This window comes from Thunnus albacares, chromosome 22 (assembly GCF_914725855.1).
Source record: "Thunnus albacares chromosome 22, fThuAlb1.1, whole genome shotgun sequence".
In the NCBI taxonomy this organism is placed as follows: Eukaryota; Metazoa; Chordata; class Actinopteri; order Scombriformes; family Scombridae; genus Thunnus; species Thunnus albacares.
Window position 1 is genome coordinate 4,283,357 of NC_058127.1, and position 27,886 is coordinate 4,311,242.

A 27,886-nucleotide genomic window follows, 5' to 3' on the forward strand; every position below is an offset into this window, starting at 1 on the left:
AGAACCTGCTGCATCAAAAATGCTCACAATGCGTTTGAAACAGCTGCACTGTATTTAGAAACAGTCAATAAAGTTCAGTAACTCTATATTCATGTAGGGTAATAAATATACAAATGTCAATTAGATGGTATTCTGCATGAGAAATAAAGAAAAGAAAAAGGTTATGATGTTATAGTGATATTTGACCCGGACAGACTGTATTTATATCCTTCTCCAGTTTCTTTATCTCCAACTGCAACTTAATTTTTAACTTTCATCGACGCTTGTTAACGGACATTTTGTGAAAGAGAAAATGTGTCAAAGAGCTTGATAATGTTGGGATGTTGGTTCTCTTAAGTTGCCGACGATGTAATTTTAATTATACGTCTGATATTATCTAGCCAGTGATAATAAAGTAATGTAAAGTAATTGGTAGATTAATTAATAACTAAGACAGTTGTTAGTTGCCGCTCTACTTTCCAGTAATCAGTTTAACGTCACCATCTTATCAGGTTGGAGTCATTCCAAGAACTGTAAAAACACACACAAACACAAGCACACCTTCAGTTATGCAACACCTTTAAAAACTATTCATTTATTCATCATGTGACCAGCAGACAGATGACTGACAGGCTGACAATGAATCAGTGATTTAAATAAACAACTGATAAAAGGTTGTTCTGCTACAGTGTGGTTGTTCTCCACTAAGTAACTGGTTACTCAGAGAAACCAAGTTATGTGGGAAACCCAACCACCAACCTTATTGTGGATATGATGGTTCCTGGCTTTTTTTCTTCCATTGTCTATTCATTTCCCCACAGCACCAAAATGAATTTAACAAACAGTCAAATGTTCAGCGATAGAAACTGACTTATTTAGACTTCTGCAGGTTACTTTTTGATAATTTCAGCTTTAATCGTAGTTTGGATGCAGTTATTTTAACTTTGTGTCATGATCTTTTCGTCCACGCTGTCTGCAGTCTGTTGTTATGCACATGAACACTGATTAAACCTGTTCATTGCGCAAATCTGCATTTTACCACTCAGGATACAGAGAAGGCTAATATGTTAATCATTTGGGTCACTTGACTCTTTTTTCAATGACATAAGGAGCTTCCATGTAATCAAGGAAGTTGTGCAGTCTGAGGGGAACTCCTTATGTTGCAATTTTTTTTGCAACATATAGATGTTATCTTATAACAGCTGAAGTAGGCCACACCTCATGAATGACACTTCAAAAAAAAAAAAAACTAACTGTCAAACATGCCAAAAAACGTTGATGTAACCTAGTTTTCAATTCAAATTTACAGTAACAATGTAATAATGTGTGGTTTGAAACACATTACATGTTTGGACTGAAACTGCAAACTGACGTCTATAAAGGAAAGGTGGCTTCTTGCTGTGTAAGATAACAGAGACAGTACGAACACTCTATCAGCTCACTACTATTCCATCTCCCCATAAAGCTCGCAGGTTATGGAGCAAATTAAACTACAGAACATTTGTTTCCAGAGTTTGTCCTTAAAAGACGGATTCATGATTTTTCAAGTCCTCGGACAGTGTTTCCCTGTTCAGCTGCAGGTGGAAGTATAGTAGCAAAAAGAGGGACTTTGGCATTAAAAAAGACTGTAACGTTGAAAGATATCTACTTGATTTGAAAATATAACTCCTGTGAGCTTTACAAGATATTTATTTATTTGTCTCTACAGCTTTTAGTCCATCTGGGGGGTATTCCATCATGCTGGCTAACGGGATAGCCTAGCTTATTTCGACAAGCTTTGCTAATTTAAGTGAGAGTTCCATCACTGCGGCTTATGGGAGTCCCAGCTCAGTAACCATGGTAACTCAGTCAGCTGAACTAGCTGCTCTGTGGCAGGTTAAAGGTCAAGTTTAACTCAGCTGAATGTCAAAGAATGTCTGACAGACGGAAACAGATTCTCAAAAGACACTTCCATCAAGTGTCTTTTCACACTTGCATCACTTGTCTGTGTTCAGGAAACATAAAATAGAAGAACTAGAAGAATAGAAGAACTGTGAGGGACTTTTACAAAAATACTTAACTAGTTCCCCATTTTACTCGTGGTCACTCCTGTATTGGACTGGACCCTTTTATTTAAAAGCTTAGCATTTATAATTTAAGAAATAAAAGTGTGCCAGCGTTATTTTGAAGTTATTTATTCACTCACTCATTTTGTTCAAGATGTGAAGACAAAAAGAAAATTAAATAAAGGCCCAACCATGACCTTCTGCTGTGTTTAACTGTGTACAGTATTAACTGCTTATAGTAAGCAGAATTCACCGCTCTCTTCACCTGTTCTGCCGCCGGGAAAAGAAGGAACTTGTTGCTGGCAAAAGTCAGAACCTGCTGCTTCAAAAATGCTCACAATGCGTTTGAAACAGCTGTACTGTATTTAGAAACAGTCAATAAAGTTCAGTAACTCTATATTCATGTAGGGTAATAAATATACAAATGTCAATTAGATGGTATTCTGCATGAGAAATAAAGAAAAGAAAAACATGTCATCAACATCAGTCCAAACATGTTTGGACTGAAACTGCAAACTGACGTCTATAAAGGAAAGGTGGCTTCTTGCTGTGTAAGATAACAGAGACAGTAAGAACACTCTATCAGCTCACTACTATTCCATCTCCCCATAAAGCTCGCAGGTTATGGAGCAAATTAAACTACAGAACATTTGTTTCCAGAGTTTGTCCTTAAAAGACGGATTCATGATTTTTCAAGTCCTCGGACAGTGTTTCCCTGTTCAGCTGCAGGTGGAAGTATAGTAACAAAAAGAGGGACTTTGGCACTAAAAAGACTGTAACGTTGAAAGATATCTACTTGATTTGATTCATATGGACGTTGAAGCTTCATATTAGCTTCAGATAAACTTTTAAATACATTTTTGTACAGAAGGAGGACTGTGGATTTTGTCCTCCATCACTTACATTGTTAGTGCATTATGAAGGGATCTTCTAATGGTCAGTATGAACAGGAGGAATGATTACAGCAAGAAAAACAGGTTTCACTGTTCATTTGAGATCCTGACTGTTGTTTTAAGACTTGAAGAGTGAGAAAAACTGTCTCACTATGTGTGCAATAAAAGTTCAACAAACCTACATGTTATTTATTATGTCTATAAAATGTATGTGTCCATATATATATATATATGTGTATGGACACACTGTAGTTTAGGCAATGGGATATGATTTATGATATTCATTAAAATATTTATTTTACTTATTTAGTTTATTAGTTTTATGATTTGGTTTCAGGTGGACATGTTCCCATGATTATGTGGTTTTAGTGAACATCACCATATTTCTCACTTATTCTGTTCAAGCACTTTCTGTAACACTCGTGATGTTTGTAGCTCTGGATGTTATCAGTCAGATGGTGACAGATATCAGGCCACACTCTTATAATGACTAAACAGTATCAAACAGATGGTAACATCTCCCAGTCACTTAAACCAAATATTGAAAATGTTCTGTATGTGCAGAAGAGTCACTGCAGTTTCTCTTGTCTCTCATCATCAGGTTCTGTCTCCTCACCTGTCATAAATATGACCATAAACAGCAGCGTGGTGGTGTTACAGTGTGAGTCTAAAGGCTGGTATCCAGAGCCTGAATTGTTTTGGCTGGACGGTGAGGGAAACCTCCTCTCTGCTGAACCCACAGAGACAGTCAGAGGTCCTGATGACCTCTATACTGTCAGCAGCAGAGTGACTGTAGAGAAGAGACACAACAACATCTTCACCTGTAGAGTCCAACAGAAGAACATCAACCAAACCAGAGAGACACACATTACTATTGTTCTAGGTAGAAATTATTCATATTTAATCATAAAATGATTCAAAAATAAATCATAAATTTACATCATATTTTATCAATAACATAATTTTAATCAGTTTTAAAAATTTGAGGTCTAGTTTTAATGTCATGCTGCTCTGTGTTTTATCATTTTAGATGATTCTTCTTGCAACTCTTTTCTGTTGGAGTCATTTCTGCTTGGACTGTTTGCTTTGTGTGTTTTCTTGCAGTTGTAGTTGTCGTGGTTGTGCAGAATCAGAGTTGAAACAAAATTGGTAAGTTACAAATCCATTTTCCTTACAGTTACATTATCTACAACAAGAAGGCAGAATTTGCAGTGAGGTTGCCAATATCACACTTTACTCAGCAGGTGCACACAACAACACACATTCAAACATAGGAAAAGATGACTGGTTGCTCTACATAAGACAATCCAGACACTCCAAACATAAGAAAATGTAACAGCAAGGAAGGAAATATTAAAAAGCATATGTTGTGGAGACGAAATCATTAAAAAAAAAAACATGTTTCAACCTCTGTAGGTCTTCGTCAGGGCTTTAAAAACATATTCCAAAGCACTTTGATTAGCTGAGGCATTCCACTTAAGGTTTACACTGCTTTCATAGCAACTCCTACTTTGAATTAAGAAACCTCCACTGTGGCTCAGAGAGGTGTTCTTCACATGCTGACATGTAAAAAGCTGATTAGAAACCTGGTTATCCACACACATGGCCAAGAAATGAGTTCTCCAGGTTACTTTTATAGGCTATGTAATCTTTAAGACATCAGAGTGCTGGAGAAAACCAACTCTAAACTGGTTATTTAGGTGCATGCACTGACTGTAGAGCAAAACACAGCTTTGATTAGGAAATATTATCACAGGTTGGTCTCAGCAGAACGCTAAAAGTCAAAATGTGGCCATAAATTGCTGGATCTCTTTACTGGCAGACAGGGGGAATGACTAGTGACCAATAAATCTTTCAACATATGAAAACCTATTTGTTTTAATGGATATATCTTAAGATTTTCTATTTTTTTTCTTATTGTCAACAAATTTCACGTGAAGATCCAAACCAACAATGAACTGAACTAATAACAAGTATTGTGTGTGTATCATAGCCTGATATATCTTATTCTTCTGTGCTGTAGACCTCCGTTATTGTTCAAAAACTATTAAAGACACATCAGTGAGCCCAGCACACAGTTTAAACAGAGCCTTTTAATACCAAAAGAAGAAACATTGACCCTCTCTTGTCCACAACATACATGTTTTTAACCACTAGAGGGAGCCACACACCAAGATTTGCCAAAGTACACTTTTAAAAGTGAGTTGTTGAAAAAGTTGATGAATAAAACTGAACCTGCATCTAATCTTGCAGGTCATGATGGTTTAACTGGCACAGTTCTTATCCAGGCTGTGGATCTAAATCAATCATTTTCAGGAAGGTTTAAGTCAGTTTTAAGTCAGGTGGTGCTTTTAAAATCACTTTTTTTCACTTTGGGGATCAGCATTCCTCCAGCCAGGATCCATCTAGGAGCTTCAGGTGAGCTGTGGACAAAGTATCTGCTGTAGAAACCCCCCTAATGCTGATCCAGTGAGTCCACATGTGTCCGGTTTAAATCCCCAGAAGGATCCAGGTGAGTTTAACGCTCTCATCTCCTTTAACATCAGCCAGTAAAGTACGTTGGAGCAAGTCAGCTAGACTGAAGGTGATTTGCTTACAACGATGTCATACTTTGGATGCTGGAAGGAAAATTAACAGAATTATTCAGTCTCCAAAAGAGTCTGTAATGATTTACACTGCAATAAGCAACAATATGTTTTGTTTATTTCTGACTTACATTTGGTTTTTGACGCCTTTGTTTAAATAAATATCCACCAACTAGACCACCAAAGATTAGTAAGATGCAGCAAACCACCACAGCTGAGATCAGAGCTCTCCGACTGTAACAACCACCTGATGGGAAAAGAAATAGAGCTACAATAAGTGGGGACACACCAGATACACAAATATATGAAGACTAATTACCACAGTAATTGAAAACAACATTTCAGCTGATTTTAAAGACGTTTCTTCTCTTCTTCACAGATTTTTACCGTTTTCTCACCTTCTACATCCGTCTCATCCGTTGGATCAGGAGTTTGGAGATGCAGCGGCGTCTCTGTTGTCCAGGTTTCATCAGAGTTTGGTTCTAGAAAAACACAAGATTTAATTTTCAGCACAATACTAAAAAGTTACTGACAAAAAGTATCAGATTCTAACATTTGGGTTCAAGGTACATAAAAAGTACTCAATCATGTAATTTTTTAACACAAGTCAAATCAACAGATCTAAAAAAGACAAATGTTGGACCATCAACAACATCTGAAGAAACTTACCAACAATAACAAGTCGAACAATTGCAAACTTCACTCTGCTCTCCAACTTGGGAACCAAACATCTGTATCTCCCTTCATCTGCCAGCGTCACGTTCATGATCTTGAGTGAAATGTTTCCGCGCTCCAGTTCATCTGTGAACAGCTCCGTCCTGCTGAGGTACGCTGGGATCTTCATGTCGGGGACTTCGCGTCTATTCCGGTAAAGATGGACGTATTCAACCCGACTCAGCCGATCTGAGGGGTCAGGCTTCAGATCGGGCTTCGACCACTCCACCGTCAGCCCCTGTACGTTGAACTCAGGGTCCAGGTGACATGGCAGGATGACATCATCACCTGGAGAAGTGATGATTGGCTGAGCTGACCCAATCACCTCAGACTGACCTGGAAAATGGAGGGAAAATTTAACCTTCTGAAAAGCGCGAGAGGTCTGGAGTCTAGTTTTCTGTATGTTGTATGTAGCAACGATATTATCTCAACTATATCTCAAACCTACATCAGCGGTGCTAATTTAGAAACTTAACAAATGCTACAGAGAGCATGTTGCACTAAGACTGAAACCAATTTTTAACTTCTAACGATTGATCAGTTGATTATTTTCTTGATTTAATTGTTTTGGTATGAAAAAACACAGAAAAATAACAAAGATATTGTTTTACTATCATGTACGACACAGTGGAGCTTCAAATCCTCACATCTGAGAAGCAGCAACCAGCAAGTTTTTGGCATTTTTGTTTTAAAAAAAACAAAAACTAAACTACAATAGCTGCCAATTAATTTTCTGTCGATCAACTAATGGATGTATCGTTGCAGCTCTAAATGAGTTTATTATCACACAAGACAAAGAAAAGCAACAAATCAGCACAAATGAGAAGCTGGAACTAAGAAATGTAAGAAAGGTTGCTGCCGCTCGCTGACAGATCAAACTCCATTTCAACAGTTTTCCCGCCTTCGCTGTTACGTGTTGAGAGGTGCACCGGTGCACTGAAATCGAGCGGACCCAATCACAAACTAGCGGGAAAAAACAGATAAACAAGCCGGGAGTGGTTAGTGAGGATTATCCATGCCTTTTTCAAGGTTAATTTTTTATGAAAAATTGGAATTAATCTGCAAAGGAAGACCAACACCAGAGCTTATTTTGTGGAAAAAACCAAGGCTTTTTTCAACTGCAGGATTTGGTTTTCAAGTAACTTTCGTTAATGTGATCATCAAAGTGTAAGTTTTTAAAATCTAATAACGGCCGCCAAGACAGCTGATATTATTCTGGCCACTGTTGTGTGTGTTACGATTTATTTAGGGAAACGGTCATTAATATGCACATGTTGCTAATGTTGGCTGTGTGTGTGTGTGTGTGTGTGTGTGTGTGTGTGTGTGTGTGTGTGTGTGTGTGTGTGTGTGTGTGTGTGTGTGTGTGTAGGTTGGTTGTGTGTGGTAGGAGGGTGGCTGTCATGCACCTTTATTCTGCTGAAGTGCTCACAGTTTGTGTGATGATGTGATTATTTGTAAGGAGGATTTGCATTTTGCTTAAGAAATTATCTGTTTGTTTTGGTGATAACTGTTACTCCCTCCGTGCTGTTTGCTCGTTGCATTGGTTGGACTAAGTTAGCGTCTTATTTTTGTTTCAGAGCTGGAACTGTCATCGGTAAATTTTGCAGTACTATAGGAGAGACACAGTAAGTTGGGCTGGTAGTTTGCCGTTTTTCCCGACGAGGTAAGGGGGGTCACAGGGCCAAGGTTTAAGACCCAATGGTTGGAAAAGGTCCGCCTTTACTTTTTATTTTTTATTTTAATCAAACGCTAGCTATCTTCGGTATGAATATAATGAGACATGGTTATTTATGGTGGAGGGAGGGTCATGCAGTTTAGTCACTCAGGGAGACAAGGAAAGAAAAAAGTCTCTAATTAAATCATCTTCAGTCATCGTCATAGTCACTGCTGAATCAGCATGGTAAGAATATGACATTGATAAAAACAAACTGTTATATACATTATTTGATTTGATTTGCCTGTTTGCTTTGAATTACAGGCTATAAGTTAGTTTATCCACATTTAGACTATAGATCTATTACGTCTGTTTGTTTACGTTTGTGACGCTTTAACGACTTTCACGTCGTGTCAACATTTAAAAACATAAAGCAGCAATACAGCGATTCCACATTAGATATGACGACTAGTTTAAGTTCACATTACAGTTTGTGGACACAGAAAATAAGCCGTAAAATATGTTTTCACGAGTTCACTGATTCATTCATTCAAGTGTCGCTCAGTTGAAATATTGAATTAACCAGCTAATAGTAAAGAAACATGGCAATTTACCTTCAACGGGGGTCCAGACGATGACGGCCAGACAGAGAGTAAAAGTCCAGAATGTAAACATGTAACCAAACTGCTCAAAGTCCACTTTAAACATGTTCATTATACACAGACAGAGATGCAGCGTCTGTAGAGCGAACTGGGACCAAAGATGTATAAAAAGAATTCTTATTATAGGCTACATCTATGATTCACTCTGCTTTTAAAAGCTGTGGCAGGAACACAGAGCACGGACATGTGAGTTCTTCTTTTTCTTGTAGGGTTTTTATGGAAAGCCAAATCACATTTCGTCTCAATTTCCCAATAAAATTGAACTGTAATCACCAGATCAGTAAAGAATAAGAACAGGCCACACTAATTAAGCACTGATCTCCTTTGCCGTTTGTTTGGGTAGCCTAGAGAATATCCCAAGTATGCACATGGGTCTTATTTTATCATTAATTTATTTTTATTATTATTTATTTATTTATACATATGATTGTATATTCAAATATGTGAAGTAGAGTGTAGTTACATCAGCCATTTAAATGGTAAAGGCTGTCCATTCATGCTTAACTGGGATAAACCGGCACTGCCTGCTGTTACTGAAACACTCCTGAAGGTGGCAGCAGAGGACCATAAATGCTATAATAGTTATTCCCTTGGGGGGGGGGGGGGGGGGGGAAACCCCACATCTTTTCTAAGAAATACATTCTAGTTTTGGTATAACTGTGTAGCTATTGATCTCATACAGTGTTATTGATATTGTAAATGGTACATAGTCATTTTCATTTATTTGATTTGATTTGTAAGTTTATTTTATGAACATTATATAAATATACAACTGCAATGTAAATACTACAATGTTAAATATTTCAAGCCAACATAGCAGCCTACAGCAGAGTAGGATTTTCATGCTGTGGTGGGAGCAAGCTGTGCCGATCCATCTATTAATCTTCCTGAACTGACTGGGTGTGCGTCTCACTGCAGAGTTAAAGACTTGAATGCCCCACCCACCTTGACTCCAGTGCTATAGATGTTCATAACATTTTGTTTTAAAGCATACAGTTTACAGAAAGCCCTCTTGATGTACAAACACAACAGGACTACTGATTGTAGAGTGTAATCTATTTCCTCACCATAAGATGGCGTCCAAAGTAACACAAGCTTAAGAGTTAGAATTAAGGGCTGGAATCAAGGTCTACACCATGCACTGCATTTTGAATGCTTATAACACATTATTTTAGTTTACAACAAGTACTCTTTCCCACGCTCTGGGTCCCTTGAGCCATCTGTGAAAATTTTCAAATAAGATCCCATTACTCTGTTTAGATAATGTTCTATTTTTGAAGTGTAGGGTAAAGACCTGCATGTTTCGAAGGCAGACAGCACACGCCTCAAACAACAGACCATCTCTTTCTTCAGCGCCCCAGGAATGCTGGCCATATAATAATAATATAGAAGTGACAGTCCCACAAATTCCTTGTATGCGTAAATATACTTGGCCAAAAAAGCTGATTCTGACTCTGAACCTCCCCAGTCCTACATAGCCGTCCACCTTTTTGTTGGACGATCGTTGTTAAAGTCAAAAATCTGATATTTCCGTCAACACCTGAAGTCATCATTTTGATAGGCAGTCCCGGTGCAGATTCTCCACCCATCAGGGTGCCAGCGATGATTACGTCATACCCAGCTAACTTATTTGTGCGTTTGCTTCGTGCTTCAGTGCTCATCATCTAGTGCGACGTTTTCCGTCGTTTCTCCTCCGCGAGACACAGGCAGCATCGGAATGATGTTAGCTGAAGCGCTCGTGACATTTCAGTGGGGCTGGCCTCACATGCATCACTTGTTTGCCCTACTTTGTCTTGTCGCCGTTGTCTACAAATTAATCATCGCGTTTGGCAAAAGGAGGGATGTGATTCGAAATTTTGAACCTTTTTCAGGACCACCGGGACACTGGCTTTTGGGACATGTTTTGGAGGTAAGCCGTGCATGAGTACTCGGTAACGTAGCAACCGCTTTGTGTAACCGTTACATAGCCCGCACAATACTTACTGTTTGTTAAGCTGCAGTCTACAGTATATGAGCGCTTTGTCGTGCAGTTGAAGTAAATTCGTCCAAGTGCAATTTTAAGATACTTTGAGTATTTCCATTTATGAAATTGAAGTTAGTTTATACTCCACTACATTCACCTGACAGTTTTACTCTGTAGACTAATAAAACATGCAATAATCGTACAAGATTTAAAATATGGCAAGACTTGTAAATGACTATTTTTACGTCGTGGTTTTGCTACTTTTTTTCTCTTTTAAATCACTGCCCCTCTTGAGAGACTCGCAGTTGGTAAACATCACGATTTAAGCAAACAGCTCCTCCATGCCATTAATTAGTTACAAAGCATGCATGCAGGCTGCAGGGTTGATAGGTTTAGTCAAGCTGCCACTGTTGTAATTTCCCTTTCAGTTTAAAGAAGATGGGACCGACTTGGATATGTTAGTGAGATGGGGACAGGAGTACCCTTATGCCTTCCCACTGAAGTTTGGTCCATTAGTTTGGTTCCTCAGCATTCACCATCCAGATTATGTGAAAACAGTACTGGCATCAACAGGTGTGTTTGAGCAATTGTTTTTATCTTTACTGTTACATCTTAAAATCAGTGTAACACATTCAGTGCTTCATAAAATGTCATTGGGTTTCATTTTTACAAAAGTCAACATAAGGCTATTTTCTATTTGTTTGTTACCAAACAGAGCCAAAAGATGATTTGGGGTATAAGTTTATTGAATCTTGGATTGGTAAGACATATTTTGCCTATCACCTGCAACATCTGCATGGCTTATTATGATGTTGCTTCTCATGCACAATCACTGTCTGTTTCTGTCTTCAGGGGAAGGTTTATTGGTGTCAAAAGGTCAGAAGTGGTTTCGCCATAGAAGGCTATTGACCCCAGGTTTCCATTATGATGTTTTGAAACCCTACGTAAAACTGATGTCAGATTCTACTAAAACTATGTTGGTATGTAAATGACAGTTTATATGTGTTTAAATCACTATTCATAATAGGTAAATACAAAATAAAATGGTGAAGTAGTGATATAAACATTTAGGCTGATACTTTCCACATGACATATTTGTGTGAGTTTTTTACATCTCCTGCAGAGAGGTCACATCTGCTCTCTCACTGTTGCCAGGACAAATGGGAAAGTTATGCAAACACCAGCAACTCCTTTGAATTGTTTGAACACGTGAGCCTCATGACACTGGACAGCATTTTGAAATGTGCATTCAGCTACAACAGCAACTGTCAAACCGAGAGGTTAGTTTATGCAAACCTTCTTCCCACCATTCACAATTTCATGTTCACTGTATGTTTGCAGTTTCTGTGTCTTCTGTCTTAATTGTGAGTGGAAGAAATGTCATGTTTAATGGTGAAATGTTACATTGTCATTGCAGTGGAACAAATGCATATATCAAAGCAGTGTATGAGCTCAGTAATCTGATTAATATGAGGTTCAGGACATTTCCATACCACAACGACCTCATTTTCTACCTCAGCCCACATGGCTTCAGATACAGGAAAGCATGCAGGGTGGCTCACAGTCATACAGGTAAAACAATCTGAACAACTGCCAAAATGTCAATAGTGCTTGATTTGATCAATTTGCCATATAGTGTGCCCATACACTGAGCTTTCACTTTAAATGGTTGATATTTTACTCATTGCTGTATTTCAAGAGTTAGTCTGCAAATACTCATCCATTATCTTGTCTGTTGAAGAGGAAGTCATAAGAAAGAGAAAAGAAGCACTAAAGGCAGAGAAGGAGCTGGACCGCATACAGGCCAAGAGAAACCTGGACTTCCTGGACATACTTCTCTTTGCAAGAGTATGTTATGTGATGTCCACTCCAACCCACTGATTTCACAAAATTACACATTCTGATATTCGGTCAGTGTAATGACACTGGTACCAAACTGGTATACAAACCTCTAAGTGAGTAAATTGTACATGTATAAACTATCAAAACAAGAAGTTACAAAAAGCTTTAGAAAAAATAATTTTAAAATGATTAATGAGAATAACTATTTATAAAACATTTAAAGCAAAAACAGCCCTAAAGTAGCAGACAGTCCAAAACAAACAGCAAACAAATATACGGCCAACAAGGTACACAGCATTTTAAGGTCAGGGTAATTGGTTATTGTCCTCTAATGGGTAAAAGTTTGATGTGCAGCCAGGGTTTAAAACACCACACTAACTAATAGGGACAACCACTCAAAATGTCGAGTAATAGAAAATGACTAATTAGACTAGAGACAATAAAAACAATGAGACAGATAAAGAATTAAGTGCAATGATGTGAAAAACCTGAGATCATATTAGAGATTCGGTAGCATAAAGTGCAAATAACATGCAAGTGGCAAAAGCAAGCAGAGAGGGCTGCAAAATATCATTGTGCATAAGCTTTCCGATGCTCAGCATATTAATGACCACTGACACAAAGGCAACATTCAGGTTTTTGTCCTCTTACAAGGTACTCTTGAGCAGCGGCTTGAAGGCAAAAACTCCAGTTCTAAGGAGAGTGTTGGCCTTCTGCAAGCTTCTGGTTGCTGTAAACATTCCTGAGTTGGGCCTAAATCACCACAACTTTGTATATAAGCATGTTAAGGTTTTCATACTGAACAACGACACAAAAAGATAAAACTGTTTCTGTAAAATGTCTGTTAAACAGGGTAAACATAACAGGACAAATACTAAAAAGCATATACACAGAAAGCAATAAATAAACAGAAAGCCAAACAGTAAGGCCAAAACAAAACAAAAGCAAGACAAAATTGGGATAAAGTTAAGACAAGACAAAAGACACCAAAAACACAGTAGAGAGAGGACAAAAGACGATGAAAGACAAAAAGACGGTAAAAAGACAACATCACACAAAAGCAAGTCTATAAAAATGGGTTTTAAGAAGTGATTTAAAAGAACTGATTCTGCGAGTCTTATCTCCTCAGGCAGGTTGTACCAAAGCTGAGGGGCCCTGATGGCAAAAGCACAGTCACCTTTATATTTAAGCCTCAACTTCAGAACAGCCAGAAGGCCCCACCAGAGGATCTAAGGCTGCTCATATAGGGTCAACATATCTGTTATGTAGCGTGGAGCCAGATCCAAATGTGCTTTAAAAGTGATCAGTAAAATCTCAAAGCCAGGGTTGTGGTGATGTGATGTTGTCTGTTAAAACCAGTAAGAAGCCAAGCTGCCGCATTCTGAACTAGTTGGAGGTGAGAGAGTGACTTTTGGTTTATGCCAAAAAGGAGTTACAGTAGTCTAGTCTTGAAAAGATAAGTGCGTGAATGACTTTTTCTAGGTCACTGGGTTTAAGTATTGTTTTAATTCTGGACATGGTTCTTAGTTGACGGAAGCAGGACTGGTTTCTGGCAGCCGGCGTCACAGACAAGGGACCAAATTGTTGTCTTATATCCTCAACTCAATTTATGTTCTCTCCGCGATCCAAACATGTGTTTGGTGTTGACTTGTCAGCTGCCGTTTTGTCCAATGTTGTTATATCCCAGTTTGGGACATCCACTTCCCTTGTCACTGCTAACTCCACCCTCTGAGGGAATAGACAGACATGTTTTACCTCCATGACTCCAATACTCAACACCAGCCAGACTGCTGTGTCTTTATTGTATATTTTATTGGCTTTTATTATGGTTTAACAGATAGATAGATAGATAGATAGATAGATTAATACTTTATTTATACCAAAGGGAAATTTTAAAAAGTGCCTCACAAATGAAGTTAAATATATAACAAATATAGTTGAATGAATATAGTCTATTAGTAATAGTAGTCACAGTAGTAACAAATAATACATTTATTTGTCATTTATTTTTCTATTTTTGTCTTTTATCTTAACATCAGGATGAGAAGCAGCAGGGTCTTTCAGATGACGATATACGAGCAGAAGTGGACACATTCATGTTTGAGGGCCATGACACCACAGCCAGTGGCATCTCCTTCATCCTCTACTGTCTAGCCTGCCACCCAGAACACCAGAAGATATGCAGGGAGGAGATCATTCAAGCCCTGGATGGCAAGGACACTATGGAATGGTTGGCTTACACATTGATAACGTTGCCATATGCAAGTCAGCAGCTGGTTTGCGTGACTTTAAGGCCCTCCACTTCACTGTGTCTGTCTTTTTCAGGGAGGATCTCAGTCAAATTCCATACACCACAATGTGCATAAAAGAATCCCTGCGTCTTTACCCTCCTGTGCCAGGAACGTCCAGAAAAACAACCAAACCCATGACCTTTTTTGATGGAAGGACTTTGCCGGAAGGTCAGTGGTGTAGTTCTGTCTAATTATAAAAGGAAGAAGTGAAGATGTCACAGTTAATGTTTTTGGAAAGTTCATATAGATAAGAGAGGACGGTGTTCCATACATAATAACTTTTACCCTACTAGGAAAAAATATTAACTTCTATCTTCTGTTTGTTTTGTTTTTCCATAATGGACCTTTGGCTCTTGCACAACTTGCAGCACACATTAACCCTTTAACATGCATTTTCCTCCTCTTTGTTTCCACTCAAGTAGCTTTAAGCTCGTTAAAATCATCTTATTCCACACTGTCGGTATCATGCTTTATATGTCAAATGGAAACATCAAACGGAAACATTCTTGACGTGCACCGACAAAACTGATCTCTGTTTGAATTTAATTAACTTATGTGGGTTTGAACTAAATTTCGCTGCACAGCATGAGTTTGTAATGACTGATCCACCAGTGTACAGATGCTTGTTAAGGGATAGCCAGAGCTTTATCATACAGTATGGGTGATAATGAGAGTCACCACCTAATATACAGTATTTAAGTCTGTTTGCAGTCATTCACTTTTTAGGTATACCAAACATAGTCTACAGTACCAGCACAAGCCTACATCAAAATCTTATTTTCTTTTTCTCCTTAGGTTGTATTGTCGGAACAAATATGTATGGGATTCACAGGAATGCAGATGTCTGGGAAAACCCTGATGTAAGTGAAGGTTTATCAGCTGGTGGTAGAGTGGAGCGTGTCACTACAGGGTGCTGATTTCATTCTGGGTAAATGAGTGTTCACTCACTACATGGTGGACATAACAACACAATATTACAATGGATAACAAACCAGAGTTCTGCATCAATATGAAATTTGTCAAATAATGGAAGTGACATTGTTGACGATTAATTATGTCTCTAATAAGACTGGGCACCACTGGTGTGTGTATGTATATATATATATATATATATATATAATGTGTGTGTGTGTGCTTGAATGAGCATGGATTTACTCAATTCTCCTTGGACAAATGAAGTATATAGAAACTTTCTGATTGTCTAGGTGCTTTACAACACAGAAACCTGCAGGATAATAACACCACACTGTTTTTTCCATCTTTTGTCACCGTAGGTCTTTGACCCACTTCGTTTCCTGCCAGAGAATTCTTTCAGAAGGTCACCACATGCGTTTGTGCCGTTCTCTGCTGGGCCAAGGTATGTCCACACCTGACACCGAAAACTGTCACTCGGAGCAAAGCAGGGGTGTTCTCAGTTTACAGTTACTCACTGTATACTTATTAATCTAACAAAAGTCTGCACTTTGTGGACATGTAAGCTAGCAGCAGCCCATTTTTACCAACACAATAAAAAAAAAAACGTTAGGTTTTATGAGGGGTTAGAGTAAAGAAGAGATAGGGTGAACTCAGTGTAACCCATGATCAATCCTCTTATTAATATACATTATATGAGTCTTTACAGTGAATACTTTTGAGTTTTGGTGTGTATGTTTTTTTTTTTTTTGTTTGTTTGTTTTTTTCTAATATTCAACTTACATCAGAACCAGACCTTATATTGGATTTAGGATTTTAGTAAGCAAGTTTTAGTCAGTTAAAAATGGTGATTGTGTCTTGAATCAGCTTGTTAATATGTTCAGTCTTGTAGTTGACAGTCATTCATGCTACTATGCAAACACATTAAGACTAAGATGGATCTGTGTAATAAAATTACCTCTAATGATTTTCTATAAAGTTGAATAGTAAAAAATGTGTTGCGGTTTATGGACAACATATAAGAAACACTATACAATACTACAGCTGTGCAGGAAATACCAATTTGGTGAAGCTTATTGCTTGTTCACCAGTTGCTCATGTGACAAAGAAAAAGTCTTTAAAAACTAAGCTTTGAGCTTCTTTTTTCACACGTTTCATTAGGGCCCGAGCACTGACAGTGTGAAGGCCCTATTGTAACTCAAGGAATTTTTCTCTATTATTATTATTTTTCTTCCGAAACAAATGCATTTTTGAGGGCCTAAACGTGCACGAAAAGTTGTTAAACTTTGCACATACATCAAAAGCGATGAAATTTTGCGGGGCAAAATGGCTCAACGGCGCCCCCTAGAAAATTTGGAAAACTGAGCACCTCGATACGGATTGTCGTAGAAGAACAAAATTCGGTATGCTTATGTATCATGACCAAAAAGTCTCTTGGACACATACCCGAAGTCCAACACGAAGTCGGCCATTTTGGATCAAAGTTGCAATTTTGACGCAGATTTGGTCATTTCCAGCCCACATACTTTAACAAACTCTTAGAGATTTGACCTCAGCAACTTCAAATTTGGTCAGTATCATCTACAGACCTGGGAGATGAAAAGTTATTAAAACGGTGAGTTTTCGACATTGCGAAGGGGGCGTGGCCAAACCTTTTTTGCTTGAAAAGAGTCCCACCCTGAACGCATCCATGTGTCAATACTGGATCTGAATCATAGCGCCACCTACTGGCAACAGGAAGTAACATGCCTCATTCTTTGTTGTATTACTCCAAGGCAATTTGGCCGATGAACCTGAAATTGACTCAGCTAAGATGTAAGACCTTGGTGATGCTAAATTTAGCAGGTCATGACCCATAACCAAACACCGTTGCCATGGCGACACATCCTTTGTCATGAAATACGATGCTGTTTTTTAGGGACAAGGGATGGGTCTACAGTCACGAAACTTGGCACACATGTCTGGAGTGACACCAGTTAAAATCCTGGATAGGTCATTTGCATAGACATGGCAATATGTCTCAACAGCACCCCTTTGAAAATTTCAAAATTGTAGCCCTGCCTTCCAGATTAACATAGAAAAATGAAATTCACAAGGCTTATTTATCATGTCAAGACGCACAAAAAAGCCTCTTGGAGCCATATTGTAAGTCCTACAGGAAGTTGCCATCTTGAAAAAAAAAAGTGGTCATTTTTCACGTTTTTTTTGGCCATTTCGCATACCTTGTATTTTAACAAACTCCTCCTACAAAATTCATCGTAACACCTTCAAAATCAGTTTGTGTCATCTACACTAGTGTATGATCAAAAGTTATCAAAAGATTTAGCTATCGTTGAAGCGTATGGCCGTGGCGTGGCGTTGAGTTCTGATGTTTCGCCATGACAGACGAAATTGCTATAACTTTAGTGTAAATGCTAAAGGGCTACATCAAACTGTACATGTTTGATAAGACTCCCAGCCTGAACACGTCTACATACCAATATTCAGTCAGTGATGCAAACTGGCTCCATAGCGCCCCTTATGACATTTCAATGCAGCAGCCCCAGCATCAGGCAGAGTAGGTGATTGAGGAAGTGATGTTAATCTCCTCTTGCACTGTCTGAAAACAGCCCGGGTCTGAAGACATCTACATGCCCGTGACAGAAGCCCTTCACCAACGCTGCACCCCGACTTACGCAAGGACGCGAGGGCCCGATCATCGCTGCTTGCAGCTTTAATTTGTTTCTGTTATATTGTTCACCTCCTCTTCATGCAAAAAAGGACGTGTGCAAGTGCAATTCTGATCATGTTGTTACTGACAGTTGGTGTTTTTGATCTCAAAACAACCCTTATTTTTTTGCCTCCGAGTGAAAATGATGAACATCTATGGTTCATCCGCTGCGTGTCTCACTCTAATGACATGTTACTGTCCTTTTATGTTATTGCTCAAAAGCATTTAATTTATCATCATATTGGTATTATGTTTTATGTTTTCCTCTTCAGGAACTGCATTGGTCAGAACTTTGCCATGAATGAGATGAAAGTGGTGATAGCGCTGACACTGAAGAGATATCAACTGATAGAGGACCCCACAAGGAAACCCAAGATAATTCCTAGACTGGTGCTTCGCTCACTCAACGGCATCTACATCAAGATCATACCTGTAGACCCTCAAATGTAAAGGGAAGTACTGGAAGCCTTATAATTTAGTAAGTCTGTGCACTGACATAGAGTCTAACAGATGATGATGAAGTGCAGTATTTTGGTAATGTGAATGTAGTAAAATAAGTTTTTGTGGGAGATTATTCGCTGAAAAAAGAAGCAATTTTATTTTAACACAACAATGTTTTTATCATACATTTTTCGCACTTTCTTTGTGAAATAGGAATACGACCTGTATTGTGGATGGATATTTACACCAAATTAGTTTATAATAAATATGACAAGTTTAGATAACATTTTCCTGTCTTTGTTTGTAAATGCATTATCTAAGATAATATATTTCGTAATAGAGGAACATGTACACAAATATACATGAAAATAAAGGATTAGTTGTGATAATGAAAGTCTTCAAATCTTCACCTTCGTCTCTGCTAGCTTTGCATACTAAGTCTTGCAGTACAAAAGTGTCTTGATACTTCTTGTTCTTGTGGCTCTCACCTCTAGTAGTGGTGAATAGCTGAGCCACAACAAAAGGTATAGCTCAGCACATTTGACATTTAGCCTGCATTTTTTGTTAATTAATTTCTGTAAACAGTAGCTAAACATTAAGAGTGTAATGCCGCTGTAATGATTGACGTCTGATCTGTCAAAGTGATTAATCTGTGCCACATGAACTCATTTGAACCAGGTCTAAAGTCCTCGAGACGTTTATGTTTAACCCTAGAATAAAGTCTTAGGTAGTATGTAATACAATATGCTCTCAATAATTATGCCTATGCCGCAATACTGTCTGCAAATAAGCCATCAAAGTGCTTTCACTGAGATTACTTTTCATTAGGTATAAATTTGGAATACAGGAAGTTCATATCAAAACCAAAGTGCAACATTTAATCACAGCCAAAAATACGGTAGAGTTATGAGTCAAAAGTAATTCATTTTTTATTTACAGTCATATGATTACAAAATCCACATGCCCACAAGCACAAAAAGTCATCAGCACAGTTTGTAAAAATGAAACACCTCATCTTTTGATATCTGAACTTTTGCTAATTTAAAGATCCCATGAAATGACAACTTCCTGGAAAACAGGGAATCTTCAGTGGTGGCCTTATGCTGTACCAGAGGATAAAAAAAAGTTCAAACAATGAGGTCATCCTGCGTTTTTACCATAACTACTAGTGCATTGGTTTACACTAAGATAGATACATTTCCACAACCTGTTACAAAAGGAAATACAGAAGAGTGTGGTGGCCTTGTGTTTAAGATGCATACCATACGCTGTGACCGCAACGTCCGGTTCTCTTTGTTGTATGTCATTTGCTATCTCTCTCCTTTCATTTCCTCTGTTGTCCTTTAAATAAAAAGCAAAAATGCCCTAAAATACTTTAAAAAAGGGAAATACAGAACATCACATTATGAAAGTAAGACCTTTAAACTTGGAATACACTGTAAAGTTCCACCAGTTTATTACGTTTTTCACGGCTAACTATGTTTTTCCTTCTACTGTGCACAAAGACACAGTTCCTATGTCAAGTCAGTTCAGGGCAAAAAAAATATTAACAATGTAATATATAAGCTGCACTGTACTCTGTTGCATGTGAAAGATGTTAACATGCTACATAACCATTAAAACATCCTAAATCCATACCTGTTTCTGTTTTAACTAAAATTTTATTTTGCAGGAAAACTGGTATATTACTGAACTAGAATCCATTCCACTATATTCTGTTACTACGTGACAGCAGTCCAATCAATTGCCAAACACAGAAAACTGTAAAATCCTTGTATTTACAGTATACTGGTGCTGGGAAAATGGGCAATAAACCATCAATTATACTGGAAAAGGTCAAGGGACAAATGTGATCAACATAATGTTTGGACAGGACAAATGGCTTTTATCCACAAAAGAATGTAATGATATATAATAACTTGAAGCTTGCAGCAACACTTTCACGGGATGCTATATGTAGATTTTGGACATGTTTGGGGTTAAAGGTCCAGTGTGTAATATGTGTGGTATTTAGCGGCATCTAACGGTGAGGTTCTAGATTGAAGCACTCCGCCACTCACCCCTCCCCTCCCTAAGACTTTGGAGAGATTCCAGAAACTACAGTGGCCTTCAAGGACAAGAAGCTATTTGCTGAAGATGTCATCGTCCACAACAAGTTCGAGCATTTCTAACAAGTCAAGCGATGAGGTGAAGATGTTATTTAATTATTTAGTCTATAATACTATATGTTATAGCTCACAAGTAAGATAGCAGTTATAAATGTTTTATTGTTTTGCTAATACAAGCTAACATTAGCAACGTCATGCTAAACAAAACTTACGTTATTTTATTCAAACGGTAGGCATTATTGATAGCGAGATAGCGTTGGCAGGATAACTTTACATATATTTTATTATCTGTTTGCAGAGTCAAGTACAACTTTTGTCGTCTTTGGTTGTAATGAAAACCAATGTACTCCCAGCCATCAATGGCACATGGTGAAATACCCCTGAACTATTACACAGTCACTTTAGGATGAAGATAAAGGCTATACTATGCATCGATGCTACAGGACCTCTCTCATAGCTGGAGAAACAACAGCAACATCAAGAAAATAAGTGCTACATGACACAGTCACAAACCCTTGTAATACATTATGTTACATCCTAAGATGCTGGGAGCCTTGGCTGGCCTGGATAAACTCTGCCAAAAATTGGCAGAGAAGATTTGGCAAATTTTTCATGGACGCACGTACATCCTCCTGCTCCCTGCACTGCATCCTGGCCAGATGTATTTTAAGGCCACGCAGGTTCTTACACACTTTTCTGCAGATGCATCTTGCATTCGTGGTTGAGTCAGCAATCTGTCTCTGAGGTTAGCTGTCATTAGCCTCCACAAGCTAAACCTACTGCTGAATCAAGCTGCAGCAGCAAAACATGATCATGGTGGCTTGAACTTTACCTTTATAACTGAACAGTTTAAAAAGTTTATGTGTTCAGCTGCTTTCAACAACATGAGGTCTGATTATAATCACACAGCAGACAGAGAGATTAAAGTCACAGCACAGCAATCATTTAAAAATGTGATTTATTTGGTCATTTTTACCCACTTAATTCACCTAACAATGGTGTTATTTAAATCAGATTTTAAAGAATGTAAAATTTGACAAATGTCCTTGTAATAAAGGGAACAATAAAAATATGACATCCCCAAAAAGAATGTACCATATGAAACAAACTCAAATGTACTTACATTTAATGCTTTGAGATTTTTAGTCAGTGTCACACCAGCATGACAAGAGGTAATGCTACCTAATTGATTTAAAGTGCAAGAGGTAGCTTAATGCTCATGATATAACAAAATCTTATATTGTGGAATCAATACTCATTAAAATGACAGAACAATATGAGAATGTAAAAAATATAACGGATACAACTATATTGAGGGATACTGTGGGTGCACTGCTCAAAGGCACATTGACAGTTGATGTTAAGGGAGCGGAGAGCGTTTTAACTTAAAACAAACTTAATAAGGAAAATTCAGCTCTGAACTCACATGTGGCAGAAAACTGCAGCTGAAACTCAAATTCTATATTTAACATGTTTCACTTCAGTAGTGAAACAAGCTTGTGGGCTCATAATCAGTCAATGTGACCAGTAAAAAAAGGGAAGGGTGACCTCAAGTCAATGATCAGCTTAACAGAACTAACAACAAAACATAATAACCTAAATTCTTCACTCCATCCTTCTGAGACACTGTTTTAACACTGTGACAGAAACAAAAACAGTCATTAGGATTTATAACAGTCGAAAGAAATGAAATTTCTTGGTTGTAATGTTCAGGATCACTTAACATAAATACATAAAAACAATATTCTTCCTCCAGTTATAGTTAAGTAAACTGGAGCTCAGATCACAGTAATGTCACAAAATGTTGCAAAATGCAGCAAAATCCTCTTTTTACTACATATCACAGTCCTGTGTTGATATTTCTTGGAACTTTCAGTTAAATCTCAGAGCAGAAAATGTTTCAGTGGAAGAATGTTGAAATATTACCGGATGAAAGAAAATCAGCGTCAGGTGGCTGTAAAATAACAAAAAACATGATTTATTCTGAAAAAGAATAATTCAAATAATTCATTCGTTTAAGTTGATAAGTCTTCTATTGACCTTTCTCAGTTGAAATAAATCATGTCTTTTGGTACTTTACAGCAGTTTGATGATTTTTCCTCCCAAGCTTGTTGCTAATAAGACTTTCTTCCATCGAGTGAGTTCATATTTAAACATATTTAACTCGTATTTCTCTGACAAGCAAGAAAGTCCCTGAAAAGACTGTTCAACACAAAATAAATCTGATAATCATCCTCCTCCAGAGAAGGACATTAAGAACCAAAAGTTAAAGAAAAGGTTTATGAAGCATTGAAACCTTTCTCTTCTTATTCGTGGGTCTCTTTGAGGTCGCCTCTGGTTTCCCAACGACCAACAAGGTTAAAATTGGAAATGATGGACGAGGTGTAAAGTTTAAAGTGCTGCCACAGATGTTCAGAGTTTTTCAATGCAAAGCGATCCTGCCGCTGATCATGTGGATTAAGAGTTCTGGCACAGTTCTTATCCAGGCTGTGGATCTAAATCAATCGTTTTCAGGAAGGTTTAAGTCAGTTTTAAGTCAGGTGGTGCTTTTAAAAATCACTTTTTTTCACTTTGGGGATCAGCATTCCTCCAGCCAGGATCCATCTAGGAGCTTCAGGTGAGCTGTGGACAAAGAAAACTTGTATCTGCTGTAGAAACCCCCCTAATGCTGATCCAGTGAGTCCACATGTCTCCGGTTTAAATCCCCAGAAGGATCCAGGTGAGTTTAACGCTCTCATCTCCTTTAACATTAGCCAGTAAACCACATTGGAGCAAGTCAGCTAGACTGAAGGTGATTTGCTTTCAACGATGTCATGCTTTGGATGCTGGAAGGAAAATTAACAGAATTATTAGTCAACAGTCTCCAAAAGAGTCTGTAATGATTCAGACTGTAAGAAGCAACAATATGTTTTGTTTATTTCTGACTTACATTTGGTTTTTGACGCCTTTGTTTAAATAAATATCCACCAACTAGACCACCAACGATTAGTAAGATGCAGCCAATCGCCAAACCTGAGATCAGAGCTCTCCGACTGTGACGACCACCTGATGGGAAAAGAAATAGAGCTACAGTAAGTGGAGACACACCAGATACACAAATATGAAGACTTTAATTAAAAAAACAACATTTCAGCTGATTTTGAAGACGTTTCCTCTCTTCTTCACAGATTTGTACCGTTTTCTCACCTTCTACATCCGTCTCATCCGTTGGATCAGGAGTTTGGAGATGCAGCGGCGTCTCTGTTGTCCAGGTTTCATCAGACTTTGATTCTGGATAAAAACACAAGATTTATTATAATTTACAGCACAATACTAAAAAGTTACTGACAAAAAGTTTTAAAAGCATCACATTCTGACATCTGGGTTTCATTACATAGAAAGTGCTCAACCATGTAATTTGTTTGACACAAGTCAAGTCAATAGATCTAAAAAAGACAAATGTTGGACCATCAACAACATCTGAAGAAACTCACCAACAACAAGTTCAACAATTGCAAACTTCACTCTGTTCTTCAACTTGGGGATGAAACATCTGTATCTCCCTTCATCTGCCAGCGTCACGTTCATGATCTTGAGTGAAATGTTTCCGCGCTCCAGTTCATCTGTGAACAGCTCCGTCCTGTTGAGGTACGCTGGGATCTTCATGTCGGGGACTTCGCGTCTGTCCCGGTAAAGATGGACGTACGCGACCCGACTCAACCGATCTGAGGGGTCAGGCTTCAGATCGGGCTTCGACCACTCCACCGTCAGCCCCTTCACGTTGAACTCAGGGTCCAGGTGACATGGCAGGATGACGTCATCACCTGGAGAAGCGATGATTGGCTGAGTTGACCCAATCACCTCAGACTGACCTGGAAAATGGAGGGAAAATTTAACCTTCTGAGTCATTAAGGTTGAGTCTGAGTCGAGTTCCAAGATGGGCTCCAGTGCTTCACTCTGGCACAGTCAAAGAGCTGACATACAAATAAACAAAAATGCCACAGCCGTGATTTCATATTAACATTAATGATGCACCTATTGCAATTTTCTCGAATTTTTGGCGATTCTCATTTTCAGTTTTTTTTTTGTTTGTTTTGGACTTAAAGGTATTACAAATTCCGATCTTTGCATCTTCTTCGCTCACGCTAAAGAACTTCCATACCAACAACAACGTGTGTGTGTGTGTGTGTGGCTGTAGCAGTGGAGGCTGGTCCATAGAGGCAGAGGAAGTTGCTCCTCCTCTATGTTTTGAGAGGCAAGAGGGAGATCAAAATATGAAAAAGAATATTTGGTTGAAATAAACCATTACCAAATCTCAGCATTATTTATAAAATATTTTTTCTCTCTTCTTTGGAAAAAATCCATTATTGAAATTCTGTTTAAAATGCTTCAACAGTGACAGCTGCAGGGCAGGAGGAGAAAGAACAGTGAAGTGGTGGTGGGAGGATAGGAGATATTTTGAGCAATGGTCAGCAGTGGAGAAAGGCGCACACAAGACTTTTGATGTCTTAAAGCTGAAAATGTTTATTGAAGCATTTGGTCAAGTGGAGAACGAAAAACAGTAAACACCAGAGTGTCTTGCTCTGATGCTGTCTCTTTCCGTTCTGCCCTCTGAAGGTCCGAGTCCTCGTCTTTATCAGCCTACAATATGAAAAATTAGTCTGATTGGTTCACTAGTTTCTAAACAAGGAACTGCACTTTACCCGTGACCGTTAAAGTCATGTTGCGTGTAATTTCAGCAGTTTTGGTTTGAGCGTCTGTGTCATCCACCCATCTGTGTTGTTTAGGGAAGCCTCCTCTGACCTTGGTAACCATGGAAATGCTGATATACCCTCTATCAGAGAGGTTTCTGCCTTCCCCAAAACATCACAGACAGCTGAAGTCTCAAGGAGAAGATATCTTCATCTCTGATTAAGAATTACAGTGTGACCTCAAAGCCAAGCTTGACCCAATGTGACCCAATTTGTAACCTCTAAAGATGAAAAATTCCATAACAGGTAGTTTGCCTGTTGAAGTTACAGTGAGCTGTCTGGACTCACTCATTCATTTGGACTTGATCCAGTTTTTAATTGAGTGGTTGTTCAGTCACCTGTTGATGTTGTGTGATTAGTGAATGAGGTCTGGTTGCTTGCATGTGACAGTTTCTTCATTGTTGGTTCTAAAGCTGAGTCGTATATTTAGTAATAAGCTTAAAGTAACTAGAATAACAAGTGTTAATATATCAGCTTTGTAGACTATATTTTGTATATGTATTTTGTAACATAGACAAGAGTGTGTAAGTCATGTATTTGATACATGCATTAATACTTTTAATTAATACTTTGTTGGTAAAATCACACATCTGAACCACTCTACAGCTAAAATGAGCTCTTCTTTGTTTAGAAACAATATGTATATGCTAAATGTATTTAAAGAAGCAGCCTTTACACCACTCAGGGGTTTTTGATTTTGAAAGCAAATTGTTTTATTGGCATATAAAATTGCCCCCCATCCCTCTGATTTCATCAGGTGGGGGACAATGATAAAGTTTGATGCGGTTTGTTGTAAGATTCTATGTTGGTTTCCCTCCTGTCCTCCCCAATTTTTTGAGTCTCCAGCCGCCACTGGGCGGTAGTATCTTTCCGCAGTGTGTGCGACTGCATAGTGTGTGTGTGTGTGTGTGTGTGTGTGAGTGTGTGGCTACAATGTCTGTGCAGCAGCTGCTGTGTGCGTGACGTGAACCAGAGGGTGGCTATGTGAAAATATGACCGGCAAAAAAATCGAATATATATTACGTCTTTATCAATTAACAACTTCGAGTCCACGTCCACAAATTCCGAGTCCGAATGCAGTCAATGCTCGAGTTCAAGTCTGAGTCATCAGTGCGCAAGTCCGAATCGAGTCTGAGTCCTGGACTCGAGTACTACACTGGTAACAGATTATGTAAAATAAAAACAAACTATTGTATATTTTATTTATGTTTTTGACTGTTTGTTTTGAGTAATAGACTATAGGTTAGTTTATCTACATTTAGACTATAGATCTATTACGTTTGTTACGTAGAATGTTTATGTAACGTTAGTGAAGGTTTAAAGACTTTAACATGTATCAACATTAAAACATAAAGCAGCGATACATTGATATATTAGATATGACGACTAGTTTAAGTTCACATTATAGTTTGTGGACACAGAAAATGAACCGTAAAACATATTTTCATCCGCTCACTGATTCATTCAAGTGTCGCTCAGGTGAAACGTTGAATTAACGAGCGAATAGTAGAGAAACATGTTAGTTTACCTTCAACCGGAGTCCAGACGATGAAAGTCAAACAGAGAATAAAAGTCCAGAATGTAAACATGTTACTAAACTGCTCAAAATCCACTTTAAACATGTAAATTACAGACAGACAGAGATGAGGCGTCTGTAGAGTTCCTGAACTGTGACTCACTCTGTTGTTACTTTTGCTTTTTAAACGTGCGGAAAAGTTCAGTTCACATGACACGTGCCATAACACTTTGTGTTTATTGGAACTTTCCAGGTGGTTGTGGAAGTCACATTTTCCCCCTTCCAACAACAATGAGCCCTCAAAAATACTCAGATAATAAAGAGAAATCAAGTCAAAATAAAAGTTGTTGTATATTATTTCCCTGTTGATTGATAATTCAATTAATCCAGCAGTTTCAGTTTCACATTTATTGAGCTGTTTCTCCACTGCGGAACCGGGTGAACGGGTATGGTACCTATGGTTTTCAATCTAACTGGTTTCCATGGTGATTTTGAAGTCGCATCTCATATCTACTGCGGCGAATAAGATTGTATTGTATCACAGTAGAGATGCCGCAGTGGTCATTGTTATCGGTGTTACACGGTGTCGGGACATACACCGATAACATTACTTGCCCGCCGCCCATAGCGTAGTTTTGCTTTTTCAATAGAAACAACCCCATTTATTTCATTGTTATCAGCGCCCACGTTCATCAAATAAAAAATCTCCAATTTATAAAGTATCAAGCGTGTTATCAATACTTAGTCGGACGACGGCCGCTACATTTATAAACTGACTGTCTGCTCCGGGAGCGTCTGCAGCAACAGCAGAGTCGCAGCCAAAAGTTGCGGAGTTTTACGT

The 27,886-nt window shown here is 38.3% G+C and overlaps 3 protein-coding genes and 1 long non-coding RNA gene across 8 annotated transcripts in view; 2 read left to right on the forward strand and 2 right to left on the reverse strand.

Moving 5' to 3' along the window:
• Positions 1-27,886, reverse strand: part of LOC122974228 (myelin-oligodendrocyte glycoprotein-like) — a 73,224-nt gene that overhangs the window by 35,134 nt on the left and 10,204 nt on the right. Inside the window, exons 1-5 of one of the 4 annotated variants that reach the window (XM_044342212.1) lie at positions 8,485-9,732; positions 6,172-6,552; positions 5,901-5,984; positions 5,634-5,749; positions 5,346-5,535 (exon numbers count right to left, since the gene is read on the reverse strand). In XM_044342212.1, coding sequence (XP_044198147.1) covers positions 5,491-5,535; positions 5,634-5,749; positions 5,901-5,984; positions 6,172-6,552; positions 8,485-8,584 — 726 coding nt within the window. In that variant the 5' untranslated portion in view covers positions 8,585-9,732 and the 3' untranslated portion in view covers positions 5,346-5,490. Of the gene's footprint in view, positions 1-5,345; positions 5,536-5,633; positions 5,750-5,900; positions 5,985-6,171; positions 6,553-8,484; positions 9,733-27,886 lie in introns of those variants that run through there. The other 3 variants (XM_044342216.1, XM_044342213.1, XM_044342215.1) reach the window with 3 other exon arrangements.
• On the forward strand, positions 4,917-24,080 carry LOC122974292. 2 transcript variants are annotated; one of them, XR_006400286.1, is made up of 4 exons: positions 4,917-5,335; positions 23,417-23,518; positions 23,774-23,874; positions 23,967-24,080. It is a non-coding gene; the product is annotated as an uncharacterized LOC122974292 (long non-coding RNA). The 2 variants fall into 2 exon arrangements; XR_006400285.1 differs by having other exon boundaries at positions 4,918-5,335; positions 23,774-23,870.
• LOC122974124 (cytochrome P450 4B1-like) lies at positions 9,956-20,326 on the forward strand. The gene is made up of 12 exons (XM_044342037.1): positions 9,956-10,441; positions 10,924-11,068; positions 11,211-11,255; positions 11,348-11,475; positions 11,651-11,775; positions 11,913-12,067; positions 12,237-12,343; positions 14,377-14,567; positions 14,663-14,796; positions 15,424-15,488; positions 15,903-15,985; positions 18,523-20,326. Exons 1-12 carry the CDS (start codon positions 10,250-10,252, stop codon positions 18,698-18,700), a joined length of 1,548 nt encoding a protein of 515 aa, XP_044197972.1. The 5' UTR covers positions 9,956-10,249; the 3' UTR covers positions 18,701-20,326.
• LOC122974232 (myelin-oligodendrocyte glycoprotein-like) lies at positions 23,525-27,511 on the reverse strand. Its single transcript, XM_044342219.1, has 5 exons — positions 27,058-27,511; positions 24,273-24,650; positions 23,986-24,069; positions 23,729-23,844; positions 23,525-23,624 (listed from the first exon to the last, which is right to left on the reverse strand). Exons 1-5 carry the CDS (start codon positions 27,149-27,151, stop codon positions 23,580-23,582), a joined length of 717 nt encoding a protein of 238 aa, XP_044198154.1. The 5' UTR covers positions 27,152-27,511; the 3' UTR covers positions 23,525-23,579.

Excerpts from the sequence above, each read along its gene's own strand:
- LOC122974124 (XM_044342037.1), top strand. The coding sequence starts at position 10,250 with ATGATGTTAGCTGAAGCGCTCGTGACATTTCAGTGGGGCTGGCCTCAC. Across the intron at positions 14,797-15,423 it reads TGGAAGGACTTTGCCGGAAG|GTTGTATTGTCGGAACAAAT; the intron begins GTCAGTGGTGTA and ends TTTTCTCCTTAG. Across the intron at positions 15,986-18,522 it reads CCGTTCTCTGCTGGGCCAAG|GAACTGCATTGGTCAGAACT; the intron begins GTATGTCCACAC and ends TTTCCTCTTCAG.
- LOC122974232 (XM_044342219.1), bottom strand. The coding sequence starts at position 27,151 with ATGTTTAAAGTGGATTTTGAGCAGTTTAGTAACATGTTTACATTCTGG. Across the intron at positions 24,070-24,272 it reads AATTGTTGAACTTGTTGTTG|AATCAAAGTCTGATGAAACC; the intron begins GTGAGTTTCTTC and ends GTTTTTATCCAG. Across the intron at positions 23,845-23,985 it reads GGATGAGACGGATGTAGAAG|GTGGTCGTCACAGTCGGAGA; the intron begins GTGAGAAAACGG and ends TTTTCCCATCAG.